We start from the raw sequence: 18,417 nt of genomic DNA on the forward strand, positions 1-18,417 counted from the left end.
TTAATTATTGGTGGTTCCTGCCAATATTAGCACATCAAGAATCTCCCTGCTGACAGTGCCTTGCTATAATCAGTGCAAGACTTGATAAGAGTATGTATTCACAAAGCAGAGACTGGCTTTTCATAGTTTCTATTGAACCCTGACATCTTTTTCTGTTACTTAAAAGACACATGTCATAGTTTCACCCTAGATATCCAGTCTGCACCATATATTTTATTAATACAAATATAATACCACATGCAATCCTAGGTAAACATCTCTACAGTCAATATTAAGGGGGTAATTTACTAACTTGAATTTTTTTTCCTCAATTCGGATTTTTTAGCTCTAAAAGACGCCGAAAAAAGATTTTTTTGATAAATGTCAGAAATTCGCGGGGATGAGTTTATTTGAATTTTAAAACTAAAAAAATGAAAAAAGTTAGAGTTTAATTAAATCTGCCCATAAAATGTCTCAAAAGACATTTGTTCACAAGCCTTGCCCACAGAGACAGATTTTTCACTTTTATTCAGATTTTCCCAAGTGCCGTATAATTACGACAATCTACACTGAAAAGTTAATGGTAAGCAAAGAATTGTGGCTATAAAAATAAAACAGTTAAACTATGAGGAAACTTTTCTTTTAAAATGAAACTGAAATACCAGGAAATAAATATTCCCTGAATAACCAAGAATTAAATGAGTCCATTACCTCAAAATGAGTTGTAACATCACATCTTCACAATGTAAACCAATGAGTGTTCGGAACAATGCCAAGGACACAACACAAAGCTAGGAGAGAAAAAAAAACGCAGAACCTTATAAATCACTGAGTTACTGGTGTTATTTGTTTGGAGATGATAATTGGCACAGTGAGATACATTGCCCAAATGCTTTCATTCTAATGATGCTTCAAGCTAAGGGATAAGTCCCTTTAGAGTTAATAACCTTTCATAATATCTTCAGTTTTCATCATGTAACTTGCTGTAAATGTCTCTGCAAAAGCCTGTCACGGCAATCTATTAAATATATCTCCACACTGCTATGGACCTAATGTAATAGTTGTCTACAATCAATTAGTTTTGCACAGAGAAGACGAGATTTAGTGTGACATTATATTCTGCAAAAGTTAAAACCGTCACAGATGTATGTTCTGTAAGAAGAAATGTTTCTAAGCAACAGATGTGAATTCACCACCTTCTTTGGCTCCTAGGGGTTAATGAAGCCAGAGGTCAGCTCTGTCCATGTCCAATATCTGTTGCACATGCTTTCTCAGCTACACAGATATCCTTAAAATGACTATTGCTTGTAATAACCTGTGCAAAAGTTCCACTTCAGTGCTATTAAGGCTGTGGCTAACTGCAATCTGATATTCCCAATTGAATACTGAAAAGGAGAAAAATAGATGCCTTGGCTTGATCTTCTTTTAATATTCTGCAATGCCGGTTTGGCTTTTACACTTCATTGATTTTGTTTGCATGGCTGTCTGGATTCACTATTCCAAGACAGTAGTCTGTGCTGTTGACAGTGCTTGAATATGGACTATAGCTATGTACAGTGAACAGTGAGCTCTTCATTAGTTATGGTAATTAGAATTACAGTGCAAAAAATATTTAACAACAAAAACCTCATTCATTGCACCTTGGGGCAACAATATGATTGAGAAGTTTCAGTATACTCTTCAGGCTATGGGCTGAATGCTACTGTGATGACAAAGTACTGTGGATCGTGGAACAAAACAGACAATATTACTGGTTTGCATGAGTGAGATTTGGGCTAGCGCACAGAGCTGTGAGTAGAGGGTAAGAAAAGGACTGTCTATCCACATTTTGGTACACCACAGAGAAAGAGGTTTATAGTTAGGAAGGAGGGAAAGGCAAAAGCTACAGTAGGACAATATATCAATATCATTGCTTCCCAAACTCAGAGGAGAAGAAAATTCCTTCATGACTCCAAGTTGGCAATAGGACCAGCCCATGGATCAACTTGTCCAAAGAGCTACTTTCAGTAACCCTTTATTTGCCACTTGCTAAAAAGCGATCCAACCCCTTCTTGAAGCCATCTAATGTATCAGCCAGCAAGGAGAGATTTCCACAACTTCACAGCTCTCACTGTAAACATTCCCTTCCAATATTTAAATGGAACCTCCTTTCTTCTAATTGGAACGGGTGCCCTGGTGTCTGCTAAAAGAAAGAAGTTTCCATCTAAGTATTCAGAGTGGGTTTTTTCCACATGATCAAACATTTACTTGTGTAGCTATTTTAAGTGGCAGGGATGTATTAGACCAAAACAATGCAGGTTTTTCCATAATGGTGCAGTATTAAATTATCGTACCCAGCATCAGAGTCAATAATCATCATCTCCCAGTATCTTGATACCAGTCTAACTATTGCTATTAGTATATATGTATTACACATTTCAAAACTGTATTGATATCTCTAAATAAACCGTTCCACACATAGCTGTAATAACCACAAGAACCCACTGTGACTACAACACTTACCCGAAATGGGGTATTGATCCGACTAACCAGTGTATCTAGTATGTGCACTTTCTCATGCTGATGAATCAGGATAAAACGAAGAAAAATCTTAAGTAAGGTGGGTTCCGAGACGCTTCGCAGGAACAGATCCAGATAAGCAGTAGTTGTCATTACTTCCTCCACAGTCACCTGAATGAAGCAAAGCAGGAATAAGTGTGGGTATAGTATTCTGAATACTGGTTCTGATTAGCTGATTTCTGTTGGTTAAAGTTACATCTAGAATATAATGACATGTGAATCTGGACCCCTCTCTACTGGTTGGTACTTATACAGTTTCAACAGCAGATCATAAGATGAGTTTAACGTAGCCTGCATATTGCTATCACTAAAGATGCACATCTCCATGGGTCCAGCATGCATTGGAATATGCTTTTCCTGGCCCATTTTCTCTATACGTCCCTTAACCCAACTCAAGAACAAAGATAAGGCTAACCAACCCTGATTAATATATACAGGTGGAATGAGAAATATAGGCAAAAAATTATATTGACATTATTATATACACAACCAGTGTATACTTTTGAAGATATAAATGCTACAGCTTGCACTAAATGCATAATAGTTTAGCCATAGCTTGCCAGCAATACCAAAGCTGCAGATGACGTTTATCTGAAGTGCAGTTCTTTTACAAGCCAAGTAATACAGCTGACCTTTACAAAGCTTATTCCTGAGTGACACCCCAACAATATTAATGCACCCCGTCAACTTCATGTATAAAATAATAAATTACTCAACCCGAGAATACAATAAGCCCTCTTCTCTTTGTAGGGTACCAAATTAAAATAGTCTTAGGAAACGATCCATTCCACAAATGACAACATTATGATTTCATTAAAATAATTACTGTTGGATGGATTATTAAATGTGATTAAAAGTCACTTACAAGACAGGATTCATTTGCAAAGTGCAAAAATTATAGACCTGGATAAGCTGCTGACATCTCGAAAAAAAAAATCTAATTAAAAATCTATAGCTTTTGTAATGAATAGTGGTGATGTTCTAGAGTTTGTAGGAAGAAAACAAAGTTATTGCCATTATTTCCTTCTTTATACCATACAAAACTGAATACGGCGGATTTTATTATTTAGATAATATATACTTCACTTCCCAGCATGGCTACTCCACCAGGTCAGGAGTCCTGCAGCATATAAAGATGTTCTCTCAAGAATCCTGATTACAAATGAGCAGATTATAGAACAGTTGTCTTATTTCTAGCACTAACTAATCAATTTAAAATTCAGAGATCTGCAAGTAGATTTGTAACGCAATGACCTGTAAATTAGTTCATAATTAAAATTCACAAAAGGGAGAAGAAAGCAGCATACAGTGAATCACAGTTGTGAGAGTCATAATAGCAGTGCTGCTGAACTTAGAGCCCTCCACCCATGAGTTGTTAAGCAGTGTTGGAAGCTAGGAGATAGGTTGCTTGGCAATAGGCTGACCACAGAAAAATATGTTTTTGGCACTGGACCTTGGGAAATTTTTTTTGTTTTCTTGGTTGGGGGGGGGGGAGAAGTATCCATATGTGTTTTTGTAAAATGTGTATGCACATGCCACTTAATGGGAACACTAATACTAATCACTACAGAAGGGGAAGAAGGTCCTGCTGACTATATAAGGAATGACTCCCTTGCAAAAATTCTGCACCCCCCCACCCATGTGAACTGATGGCTGGCCTGTGGGCTGAACAGTTGGATCAGCCTATGCGGATGGCTAAACTGGGCAAAAATCCCCTTATTTGGCAACCTTACAAAACAAGTAGATCTTCCTGTGAATTGCCTGCTCTGATCTAACTGTGAAATCTGAAAATATGAAGGCTCAATCTCATATTGTAAAGTGATCAAAGTTCTGCATTATAATGCTATCATGATAACAATATTTCATTATTACCTTGCAGATTTTGTAAAAAAAAACCAAAACCTTAATAGTTATTAAAGAAAACAATCAATATTCTGCTGTACAGCACTGAGTACATATGTAACACTATATAAATTAAAGTATACGTAAATGTGGCCTTTTGTCTGTACACTTTTATTGGTAAATTTGCTACTGTCATATGCATTCACTTTCGACATCTCTGTTTACACCTGCTGTTTTAAATTTTCACCTTCTATACTATATTGATGATCAGCTCTCTCTGTAGTTTTGTACATTTTATAACCCCCCCCCCATAAACTCAACAAACAAACTCTGTAAGTCACTTTATCTCAGGTTTCATCTTGACTCTCCCTCTGCTCCCTCCTCTATCACAGCTGGGTGATCAGTTTGCTACTTTATCAATTAGATTCATTTGTGATTCCCCAGACCTATGTGCAGCAGCCTCAGCTTTTCCTCTCCCTATTTATGAAGATATTCTTAGTGGTGAGCATTTGCAAGGATGATTTGTTAAAAGTGATTCGTTAACAAGTGATCTTAATGAGATTAACAAGTAGTTCAACAAAAAGAGCAACTACAGACTGCCCTGATATCTGTCTGCTACTGAAATTAATGGACCGCATAAAATGTCTAAAAATGTACTTTTGATGAACCCACCTACCGCAGATAATCTCTGAAGATGCAGCACTACACTTACCTGCTAATGGCAAAGCTCATTGCATTTATACTAATTGTATGCACACTGCTCCCTAAAGTAGTCTCTCCCTTTAGCCCTTCTATTGTCTGTCACTATTCTATTCACATATCTTCCTCCCTGCTCTCATCTACATACTCTTTCACACCTTATAACTACTTGCAACATCTTTCTCCTCCAATTACTGCCCATACATGGAGATGCAGTCAAATCCTCTTCCCACATCTCCTCACTCTTTATCCTACATTTATTGCCCAGTACCCAGGAAAGTGTCTTTCAATTGCAAGTTCTAAAAGTCTTCCATGTTTGTAGTTACAAATGTACAGATGCCAGAGGCAATACATTTTCATTAAGAAGCCTGCACAGCCTGGCAGAGGCTGTTAAACATTTTTTACTACTAGGGTATATATATATATATATATATATATATATATATATATATATATATATATATATATATATATATATATATATATATATATATATATATATATATATATATATATATATATATATATATATATATATATAAAGGCATATGACCTTTACGTAGTAACAGAACTCTATATATAAGATATGTGACCTTGAATGACGGATTTCTCAGAGGGAAGTCATGAAGTGATAAAAGCATTACATGAGCCAACTGAGAGAGAGTGACATATGATTATATCCAACATAGCCACATGTCCACTCTGGAGGATCCGTGATATAAAAATCCTGCTTCTATAAGCTTCTTGGCTCCCTTGTGCATATCATAAAGTCATGCAAAGTCCCTTCACAACTGTATGTTCCCTTATAAATGTCAGGGAAGGGGTAAGAGGGAACAGTTAGCAGGTCAGGAAGGAAGCAGGGCTTCTTTCACAGGCAAGTATTTTATGGGCACCAAGGAAACTAGTTCAACCTTTGGGGTGCATAAAACACAAAGACACATTTTTAGGGTCACTCAGATTGCATGCTTAGGTTATCACCAGTTTTCTTCAGTTGAGAACCTGTAAAATTGCAGAACACTGACAAATAATTCACATTGGAAACTGAAAATTTTTCATTTTCATTAGTACCAGTTCTTAAAAATATTTTTTTGCCTTCAATTTATGATAGTCAGCTTGGTTTAAAAAAGTGTAGCAAGAGGCAATATTCTTCTTTTAAAATCGATTAAAATAGAGACACTAACAAGCTTTTGTTTACCACACTGCTCTGAAATGCAGTTGCATCCAAAGATTTTATTTAAAGCTCAATTGAAAATAAGAGCATTTAAGAAGTATTCATAAGGGCAGCGTCTGAACAACATGCTGGCAGTATTAAAATCACAGTGCCATTAAACTGTGTGAACCATGGCAAAGTTGGCCAAAGGGATTATACTTTTAAAATTCACAGTACAATATAGGCAAATTTTGTACTCTTGAGGCAAGAATATAGAACTGTAGTTAACACCAAGTATAAAGAATACTATATATTCTCTTTCTCTTTCAATATATATGCATACATCAACCACTATTTGTGCAGTGCACCGGGCCCATCCGTTCTTTGTCCTATTCACATTACTGATTCACTGTAACCAGACACACATATTAATAAATCCCCTTACTGTGCTGCATCAAGCTGGCAGGTTTCCTACCACCTTTTATCACTAACCTCCCATAGGTTAGGTGCACATTATGGGGGGTGAGACATAGGCTACTACTGTGCTTCTACCAGTAACCTGATGATAGAGGCCAACATAGTGTGGGTTTGTAGGTTGACATATTTGAACATACTGTTTGATGGGACAAAAAATAGGTTCTAGTATAGGTTCCAGTATTCGACCCAACCTCAGGTTTGCTATCCAATGGGATAGATCCCTAAAACTTTATTCTCTGTATTAGTACAGTTACATATACAGTCATATGAAAAAGTTTTGGAACCCCTCTCAGGCTGTATAATAATTGACTCCACTTTCAACAAAAAATATAACAGTGGTATGTCTTTTATTTCTCAGGAACATCTGAGTACTGGGGTGTTTTCTGAAGATTTTCAGTGAAGCAGTGTTTACTTGTATAAAATTAAATCAAATGTGAAAAACTGGCTTGGGTACCCTTGTAATTTTGCTAATTTAAATGTGTGTAACTGCTCAATACTGATTACTGGCAACACCAATTTGGTTGGCTTAGCTCGTTGAGCCTTGAACTTCATAGGCTATATCCAATCAGTGTCCAATCATGAGAAAAGGTATTTAAGGCTGATGCCACACCAGGCGTAGGGCTGATTTTTTCGGCAAGCGGAAAAACGCTTGCCGAAAATTCAGCCCTACGCCTGCTACTTGTGCCTGCACCCGAATGAATGGGATACGCTCGGGTGCAGGCACATGTAGCCGATATACGCACGAAAACGCGAGACTTTGCATTCTCTCGCGTTTTCGTGCGTATATGGGCTACATGTGCCTGCACCCGAGCGTATTCCATTCATTCGGGTGCAGGCACAAGTAGCAGGCGTAGGGCTGAATTTTCGGCAAGCGTTTTTCCGCTTGCCGAAAAAATCAGCCCTACGCCTGGTGTGGCATCAGCCTAAGGTGGCTAGTTGCTTATAACCACAAACAGTGCTTTATTATAAACTACATTTATATAATCTACTCTTTATTAGTTGATTATTTCCTGGTATAAATATAGCACCAGCATGTTTCCTGCAGTGCTTTACAGAGATGAACATCATTCACATGAGTCCATTTAGAGTCATTAACCTTGAACCTAATTGTATAAATCAAAGGTATGGTCATAACATGGAAAGCCATTATTATTTTACCCTTGTATAGATTATAGGGCTCATTTATCTTTGTAGGGGGAATGATAAGGGCAAAAATGGGCATAGGATTTCATCCTTCAAATCACAATACAAGCTCTTGCACCAACATGCATTCCTTTATTTTTGCACTGTATGTCTGGGATAGCAGAGCCCTGTATTTTACACCTGCCATTATCAGTCTTGCACTTTTTTGTGGAGAGTGCAACTGCGGCAAGCCCCTTAGTGCTCACTTAAAATGCATTTGCATCTGGAGTCTTAATAGAATGCAAGTTAGGGCATGAGAGGGTGCATGAGGGGCGGATACCGGTGTGTCTCCCACTGTCCCCTTATCCTTCTAAGTCTGTTCTATTCTGTTCCCTTCTTTCTCCTCTTATATTTGGCTTATGTCCTCAGCCCTGGTTTAATTTTGCTGGTATGAATGTATGTATATCTTTATTTATAAAGCGCTACTTATGTACAATAGACGTATTCTATAACTCATGCAGACAAACACTATATTCTTAGACTTTTTCAAACTTTTTCTAAAAATCCCATAGGAATGAATAGAAAGTGGGTGAGTTTTTATGTAGTTCATTATTTCATTAGACCTCATTACTAATTTCATTAATATATCTGTCCCTTAGATCTCATATATTTCCTTTATAAGCCTTTCTTTCCCCCATTGTTAAGATTCAGTTACATTTTGTACCATAAATAATCCCCAATCTTAAATACTAGTCTGTGAGTATACTGTTGATCAGACTCCAAGCACTTGAAGGATAGGCATGTAATATAGCAGCATGCAGTGTAACTAATGTAAGTTGTGACATTGCCCTGTCTGCCCTTAGCAGTACTAAGGTTTTCATGGTTTGGTTTGTACATGTATTTTTAAATTAAATTATCAACGAAAATCCCAAATTGTTCAAGGTCACCTTCACATATGACAAGTATGCCACCTACAGTAGACAGATATATATTTCATTGCTGCCCAGCATAAGAGCATATTTTTTCTGCAGCTGCTTTGTATTGTACAAATTTGGGTTTGCTTACATAAAATATTAATATAGGATGAGGGGACATGGGTTGCCTATTCCTGACTTATGGTGTTAAAATGAACATAACAAAATATTCAACAATATTCCAGTTAACTAGGGGAAAATGTACGGTGAGAGACTGGGTTCTAATTATAAAGTGCAATAATTTCTGTCCTAATTTGACCTGATGAAAAGCAAAACTTTTTTTTCAGTCCCAATGGCGATAAAGAACTGCACCATATGTCTGAAGGGCAGTTTAAAATAAAAGGTCAAATGCAGAGGATTAAGCACTTGTGCTTCACTACTAGACCACAAAGAAATTCCAGCAGAGTAAAGGAGGTACGTGTGAGTCTGCTTAGCCCTTTCTCCCACCCTAATATCTTGAAAGCACTACATTATAACTGATCCGGTGACTGAATCTTTGCCATTATTGTCAAAGAAACCTTGCAGTCAAACCAGTATTAATAATGTGGCATCCAGCATCTGCAAAATAACACTGGGCAGAAATAAAGTGTCCCAGTTGATAGGAACCAAGTCTGTGGATATGTAGTCTATTGGCATGTTATGACACAGTTATAGTGAGGTTTGCCCTAATCATTGCACTTGCATGAAAAAAAACAACTGTACATTGTGGTCTGTGGAAGCTAGCAGAGACTAAGGAAGGCAACTCTTACAGATACTAGGTTTATGGTCATGGTATTTGAGCATCCTTGTTAAACAAATGCAAATTTCTAACCACAATCGTATTACAAATTTCAAGTATTTTATTTATTACAGAATTTAAAATGTAGTTCAATATAACCAAATAATTCTTATTTTTAAGAATTTTATGAAGCATTTGGGTTCCTCTACATTCTGCTAAGCAATGTCTATGTAGGTGTCCTAATTCTCTACATTGAGCTACACTTGTGCCTGTGCAAACACATAAAAACCACACAGTGAAAAGGAATGTTAAAAAAAGAATAAGACAACAAAAAAAATCTTTTTTTTTCTGCCTAAAAGATGTGTCAAAGTTTGTATAGATCATAGACATTGTAAAACATGTTGTATTAATTTTTTTATGTTCTCTGTTGATATACTCACTATGTTCTCCATTCTACATTGGGATTCTCTGGCATTAAGATTCTTGGTACTTGACAGAGGAGCTTAGAAATCTTTCAGTAAGCTTCTCGAGTTACTTGTGAAATAGTTCAGATGTACACATTCTACATTCACCACATACTGCACTATGAGGACAAGGGGTGAGGACAAGAGGTCAGTCTGGGGCACAACTACAGAGGCTTATATTAATAACTAATTATACTATCTATCAAATCTTAAAGAAGAGGTAGGATTATATTATTGGTTCTGCAATATCGGTTCTGCTAGTTCTTTAACATTTCCTGTACCTTTTGAATAATTCTATCTATCATCTATCTAATAATCTGTCTTTATTTGTTGTGGCCCAGGCAAATACCTCAACCTTGTGGCTAGAAAAGCACTGACATGTACTGTAGCTTTACATAAATAACACTAGGCATGCATAATAACTGAGCCTAGGGCCCTAATAAACCGTAAAAATGAATAGATGATGACTACCATGCTCATATAGGTGCTAAGAAGAAGTCTGCCACTTGTCCTGACATTCAGCAATGATAGTTCATTTTGCATGCAAACAGATTCGTAACATGGTGTTTATTAGGATCATTAATAACGTCTGAGCAAGAGAGGCCTTATCACTATTGCTGCTATGCTTCGCTAAAGTAAAAGCCTGTTGCTGACCCAATAACAAGTCTAAATCTGTACTGAGAGAAGCCTACTCTTTATTATCAGCAGTATCACAGGAATGGCCTGTATGCACAGCAATTTATATGCACGACCAGCACTGCTACTAAGCATAACCTTACTGACAAGTATCACTCTCACACATATTGAGCATTTAAATGTATAGCATTGCTTTTAATAATATGAGATATCATTCAATCACTCACTGACATGAATGCCAAGAAAGGTATTAAACTTGCTGTTTGCCCACACTTTCCTTGTAATGTTGCAGACCAACTGGCAGTCATCATCTAGTCATGGTATGAGACTTTACTGGGTGACACGACAAGCAAAACCAAGAAAAATAGACTGACATTTATTGATGATTAATGATTATATTGTGGTTATTCATGCAAAACAGCTCACATATAATACAACATTTCACGCTAGATCTGGTCATGATCGAGCTATGTAAGTTGCACATTGAATTACAGAGGAAATAGCAAAAGTTGTTATAAAGTAAGAATAGAAAAACTTATATAACTTATAACTATATGGGTAGCATGCATAAAGAAATACTAAAAGACCTATGTGCCAACTTAATTTAAAGGCCTTCAATTTAGTCCAATAAGACTTTAAAACCTAAGCATCTCTATGTGCCAATGGTAAGGCTGTTCTACTTACCAGCCATTAATATTTCAAGCGAGCGAATCTGTCCCCGAAAAATTAGCAAACGGCAGAAAATTCACAAAACGGCAAAAATGTCATCATGGCATAATTTTTTGAAGCACGCAACAATTTTTTGGCTTGCTCTTCAAAAAAAAAAATCAATGTGCGCAACTTTTTTTTTTGACACGTCATTTTTTTACAGATGTGACAATTTTGCCCGTTTCGCTAAAAAAATCCATCAATGGAAATACAGGGAAATTCACTGCAAATCCATGCCCGCCGAATTATTTCGCCCATCACTATTCATAGATAGATGTGAAACATCAGTATTAAGCAGCAATCACAATCTCAATTTACACCCACAGGGCAGGATATTAATATGCAATGGAAAGCTAAATATAGTGTAGTATTTTCATTATAAAACAAGAGATCATCTCCTGCTCGGGGACATACTACAGGATATAAGGTCAGAATCAATGTAGTATCAACAGAACAAAGTAAAAATATTATACTTTTCAGTGCATTTTGCACAAAGATCTAAGCGCTTTTTCATAAAATTAAACAATTTTTACACTTTGTTTTGTTGCTATTACACTGATGCCCTGATCTGACCCACCATATGAGTGGCCACATTAGGCAAAGACCAACAAAAGGCTTTGAAACAAGAGGATTTATTTATGCACAGCTTCTATGGTTCTATAAACTGAAACACTAAACAAACACATTTAGAAAAAACTTTTTTACCAAATGGAACTTCTGAGACACCCACTGCTATATGTTTATCATTATCACTAATAAGCGCCGACATATTTTGCAGCACTGTACAATAAATGGGTGTAAACATTTAATATATATACAAATACAAGATCTAAAGAGGGCTCTGCCCAAAAGAGCTTACAATCTGAAGCATGCATTTTCTATATACAATGAAAATCTTTATAAAGGCTAAGTTCTGTAGAGTTTTTTATTGCAATATGATTAACAAGTCTGTATTCAGTTCAATGCTTTCCCATTATTACATAATGCATTTTTTACACTTCTAAGACTATGATTCCTTAGAGAAATACTTAGCAGCAAAGATCTGATAAAAGAAATACATTCATTAATAACATTATCCAGCCTGAATAGAAAAGCAAGCGTAAACAAGAATCAGAATCCATTTTATTACCCAAATAATTTTACTTTCATAATAGACAACTTGAGTAGAAATCCTATTTATTATGCCATTGGAGATATTGCATAACAAGTGCAGTATTTATGCTCAAAGAAGATTTGGGCTTATGGGAAATAACAGTAAAATATAAACAATTCCACAAGGTGTATATTACGCCACATTCTCCCCTTGCAATTTAAGCAAGACATTTGCACTGCTTATATTCAGGAACTGAATCAGTCAGTGTGTTACTGCTGACCAGCAAGAAGTGGTAAGTAAATGTTTTGGAACCAATATACAGCCGCAAACGAGTGCTTTAATGAGAAATTAATTATTAATCCAGTGATATGGGACAGTTAGAAATTAAGGTATTTTTCTTATTCCAAGAGAATGGTTTTAGTTGCAATGCTATCCTTTTACAAACAATCTGATACTTTCAAAAGCAGGAACTTTTTTGCCTACATTCAATTTTATTCAATACATTTAAGGTATTAAAAAAGGCTTAACTTGCCCCAGTAAAACCTTAGTAATCCTTAATAAATTAATTTAGTCTACATTTCCTGCCTATGTTTCTTGCAGACATACATTGCCATTAGGCTTTCTGTTTGGGCAATGTGTGCTTCAATCCAGGGCTGGAACTAGGGGCAGTAGGGGGAGCCCAACAGTAGGGGGAACTAGGCATGTGCCTCTTTTGCCTGCCTGCCCTCAAGCAGTCCTTAACAGGACGCAGTTATGTGTTGTGCACATTGCAAATGCAGTGAGGGAGGAAGCAGTAAGTCCCTGATAGACAGGGACTGAAGTCGTGTGCCAAGCAAGGGCCTAGGGTGCCGTTCCCTGTGGGTCCATCACTGTTTTAATCTCTTAATGTTCCACAGTTACAAATAACATTACAAAGCAATCCTGCATTAAAAACCATTTTTCAAAAACACAAACAGATTTTTTTATATTTCATTTCAAAATTTCACATGGGGCTAGCCCCATTTCCCAGGGTGCCACAGCCATGTAACTTGTGCTCTGATAAACTTCAGTCACACTTTACTGCTGAGCTACAAGTTGGAGTGATATCACCCCCCTCCCAGCAGCCGATCAGCAGAACAATGGGAAGGGAGCAAGATAGCAGCTCCCAGTAGATATCAGAATAGCGCTCAATAGTAAGAAATTCAAGTTTGGCTTGGGACTCCTCCAGTTACATGGGAGTAGGAGAAACAATAGGTGATCTGAAAGCAGTTCTAATGCGTAGCGCTGGCTCCTTCTGAAAGCTCAGACTCAGGCACAATGCACTGAAATGGTTGCCTACATATCAATATTACAACTAAAAAAAAAATACATTTGTTGGTTCAAGAATACAATTTTAAATGGTAGAGTGAATTATTTGTTATGTAAACAGTGTAATTTAGAAATAAAAGGTACACCATAAAAATCATGACAGTATCCCTTTATGTCTGCTGTCAGTACTATGAGTGACAAAAAAGTAGGGGTCACTGACCCCCCAGCACAGGGTCTGTGCAGAAGTAAGGGATCAGCTGCATATTTTTGGTAACAATGTATATGGCAAATATTGTTCTATTAATGTGAACTGTTAGAATTGTGAACGTTTTACAAAAGGTGAATAACCCCTTTAACTTGTAAAAATGTAAAACTACCCATGCTTGATTGCATGGCAATTTATTAAAAGGAAATGTACCCCCTTTATTGACATGAACTCATTCAGTTAGGCATGTGTAGCATATGTGCACAAACACTATCTGAACCTTGAAAAAAATACTTTTTTCTTTTTAATACTGACATATCTGATTCCACAGACAGAAAGAAAATCAATCTGATGAACCATTTCCCAACATCCGTTATGTTAGGGATAAGGGATAATATATTTCCTGGTAATAATTTAAAAATGTCTTCCATTAACAGCTAATGCCACAGTGCATATTAATGGTCACTTACAAAGGGAGAGGTATGCCCTACCCTTTAATTTAGGGAAAATGCAACACATATCCTAGAACCGGACAGACAAGTATCAATATGTAAAATTATACAAACAATAAACTATTTGCAAGATTCTTTGAGAAACCTGTTTATTGCTATATAAATGTGAAATGCCCTGCTCATCATTAGTACAAATTATGGGATACAAAGCAATATTATTGAGTTTATTTAATGTCTAAATTACTATATAGCAGACAAATTATTGTGATCCAAATTACAGAAAGATACCTTATGGGGAAAACCCCAGGTCTTAAACATTCTAGATAACAGATACCATACCTGTACAGGTATGGGACCTGTTATGCATAATGTTCTGGACATGGGGTTTTTCAGATATGGGATCTTTCTGTAATTTGGATCTCCATATCGTAACTCTAATAAAAAATCATTTAAATGTTAAATAAACCCATTAGGATTGTTTTGCCTAAGGATTAATTTTATTTTAGCTGGGATCAAGTACAAGGTACTGTTTTATTATTTATTATTATTACAGAGAAAAATCACTTTTAAAAATCTGAACTGTTTAATTATTAAAAGTACTCTATGGGAGATGGCCTTCCCATAATTCTGAGCTTTCTGGATAAAGGGTTGCCAGATAGTGGATCCCATACTAGTAAAAAAAATTTCTGAATCAGCCATTAATCCATGATACCCACAATGCATATTTGAAACCTTTAATATTATCTATTTGATCTGTTATTAACTATGAATCTTGAAGAGAACTTGGAGACCAATCTTTCTTGCAGTGCTTATACTGATACTGACAATAGATTGGGTGAGGGAGAATGGAAAAACATTACATTACAAACATTACGCTGTGCCTCATAGTAACCTGACTATAAAGTGCATACAACTATTATCTCTAGTTTCATGCTGGTGTGTAAGATTCTACTTAAAACGGTACAATACATAATTTATGTTACATTTCCCATTTTTAAATCAAAAAAATTATAGGTTTTATCATGAATGGTTTTGGTGAGTGTTTCTATACATTGTCTGTAGTTAGATAATATGTAAAATATCAACGTCTGTGCGTGTTTATTAAAAATATGGGTTTAAACCGTTATTAAAAAGTGTCAGGAACAATAAAAAGATGACAGATGAGAGGTCACAGTGTGGCAACACTGGAAAATATATAGAACATCACATTCTTGTGGCTGAAAAAGATGCATTATTTTTCTTTTTAACGCAAAATTGCAACTGTCTTAGAAGCCAGTGAAGTAATTATGTGATCACACTTCTGGGGTTTATAAGAGCACCAAGGTACTTCTCCTTCTCTCATTTAAAAAATATGCTCAAGGATTACAGCAGATAACGTGGTTTGAACTCCCTAAACTCTGCCTTATCCCCTGCTTTGAAAAGCTTTTATTCAGTGCCACTTTTGCACTGCAAGGCTTTCAAAGGCAGAATGGAAAAGGTGGTGTACCGTGCTAGCCAGTCAAAATGTTTACAGGGTAACCTTTTGAATTAAAAAAAAATTCAAAAGTGGTATAAAGGTGATACCTTTATTGGCTAACTAAGATAACCATAGCAAGCTTTCAGAACATTTTAGTTCCTTTTTCAAGCTGATTACAATAAAGCTGTGGTGCTCTCTGATATATATATATATATAAAACATTCAGTTCATAGATCAAATAACCAGAAAAAAGGAATACCTGTGTGGAAGGTCTTAACAAAGTCATATAAAGGGGGCCTGTAAGGGACAAACAGATAAGAGTTTACCTTGACACACAACCACTTCCTATTCGGGCAAGAAATATAACTACAGAAGATGGGAACCAGTATGGGTACATGCTTTGCACCCCAATATGCTAAACTAGAAGAGGACTTTCTCTCCACCTGTAACACCAAACCTCTGACGTACCTCCGCTACATAGATGACATATTCATAATCTGGACAGGTACTGAACAAGAACTCATTCGGTTTCATATCAGGGAAAATAGTTTACAAACCACCATATATCAAAAGCCAACGGATAAACCATTTTATCTAATGTATGATAGCTTTCACCTTGACCACACTAAACACTCCATCATCTACAGCCAGGCTCTACAATATAATCGGATATATTCTGACGCTATTGAAAGGGACCACCACCTAAAAACACTCAAAGCAGACTTCATTAACAGGGGCTACAACCCAAGGATTGTGGATCAAAACATCCATACAGCCACCAGGATTCCAAGAAGTTAACTTCTGCAATACAAACAAAAAAAAAAGAACCAAATCGAATTCCTCTAGTGGTCACATACAATGCCCAACTAAAGACTCTCAGAAAAATAGCCAAGGATCTACAGTGTACACTTCGCAAGAGGGTCTCCTGAGAGGCTCCAAAACATATCCCCAGACCCACCACGTTTGGCATTCAGGCAGCCCCCAAATCTAAAAAGACTAATAACAAGAAGTGCCTTGATACAACCCAACAGAAATGGAACTTATCACTGGGGCAAAAAACAATGCAAAACCTGCCCACACATCTGTAATTCAGACCAAATTCAGATTCCAGACACATTAGACGAATACAGCATCCATGGCCAGTACAACTGTTCTTCTTCCAATACAGTGCACTAGGACTGTATATAGGAGAGATTGGATAAAGCCTGAGAAAGAGAAATACACACCACCGCTGTACCATAACAAATAAAAAAAACTGGACACACCAGTAGGGAACCATTTTAACAGCCCTCACCACTCCATAAACGATTTAAGAATCTTGGTCCTTAAGGGAAACTTTAAAACAGAGAATGAAAGAAAGGTATGGGAGTACAAATTGATGAAAACTTTCAACTCTCTGGAGAAGGGACTGAACCAGGGCCTTGGCTTTATGGCAGATATGAATGTTGTATATATATCAGAGAGCACCACAGCTTCATTGAAATCAGCTTGAAAAAGGAACTAAAATGTTCTGAAAGCTTGCTATGATTATCTTAGTTAGCCAATAAAGGTATCACCTTTATACCTCTTTTGTTATTTTTTATTTAAAAGGGTTACCCTGTAAACAAAGGCAGACTGGGCAATCCCAAATTTTTTTTTAAAAAAATGTACATGTTAACCCCTTCTTGTCTGAAAATGGTTATGTTGACTAAAACCCTGAGTTCTGAAGTAGAAACATCTGGTGTGTTTGTGTCAGACACATTTGGTCACAATCACACAATGTGTTGAAGAATTTGCTCATTATGGTACTTTCTGTCAATCCAGTGTCATTTTCAGGACCAGATTTAGCTCAGAACCTTATATTATGATTAGAAGCATATTCACATCTTGTGTCACTCAAATGAATACTGATTAGAACTATCAGCAGAGTGACTAAAGTGACTGGCAGCTGCAAACATCTGGTACAGTTCTTTGTGAGTTGCCTGTATGTGATGATTTCAGATTTGTTGCCAGTAGTTTTTGTAGGGTAAAAATACACCAGCTGTTGGTCCTCTTTGTGCCATGACAGACCCTGCTGTTTGTGCCTGGCAAAGTTGGGTGTGGATTCTATGAAGTTAATCTTGGGAAGCTATGGTCTTGTCAATCAACTAGTTATGCTGTAATGCAAATTGGTGGTGAGAGGGTATTATTGTTAATATACTTACACCTAGGCAACCCCATCCTATGGCTTGATCTGCCTTTCACAGTTTGAACCCAAATAGCTCTGACTCCATATTCTGGCATGCCATACACTTTTTAACATAGGAAAATGTAACATAAACTGTACAATGTAGTACAAAAGGTACAAGAAAATGCCAGGTGAAACCATGTAAACTATAGAAACTAGACTGTAGACCAGTAAATGTGATAAACTGGCTGGCTGCCATGGATTTCTAGATTGCATTATATTCCCCACAGCTAATGTTATAAGAGATGAAACATTTGTCTAGGTTCAGTTACTCATAGAAGTTAATCAAATGTTTGCTTTTAAACTAAAAATTAGGCTTTGTCATTGGCTTCTAAGGATTACAAGACTGGGTGCAAACTGTAAAGAAAGGGTCTGTTAAATTTTCCTAAT

The 18,417-nt window shown here is 36.5% G+C and overlaps 1 protein-coding gene across 2 annotated transcripts in view; it reads right to left on the minus strand.

Moving 5' to 3' along the window:
- fam160a1 (family with sequence similarity 160 member A1) overlaps nucleotides 1-18,417 on the minus strand; it is a 91,895-nt gene that overhangs the window by 14,288 nt on the left and 59,190 nt on the right. For both annotated transcript variants that reach the window (XM_002933497.5, XM_004911147.4), the window contains exons 6-7: nucleotides 2,482-2,649; nucleotides 691-770 (exon numbers count right to left, since the gene is read on the minus strand). In XM_002933497.5, the coding sequence (XP_002933543.3) occupies nucleotides 691-770; nucleotides 2,482-2,649 (248 nt within the window). The remainder of the gene's footprint in view (nucleotides 1-690; nucleotides 771-2,481; nucleotides 2,650-18,417) is intronic.

Source organism: Xenopus tropicalis, chromosome 1 (assembly GCF_000004195.4).
Source record: "Xenopus tropicalis strain Nigerian chromosome 1, UCB_Xtro_10.0, whole genome shotgun sequence".
In the NCBI taxonomy this organism is placed as follows: Eukaryota; Metazoa; Chordata; class Amphibia; order Anura; family Pipidae; genus Xenopus; species Xenopus tropicalis.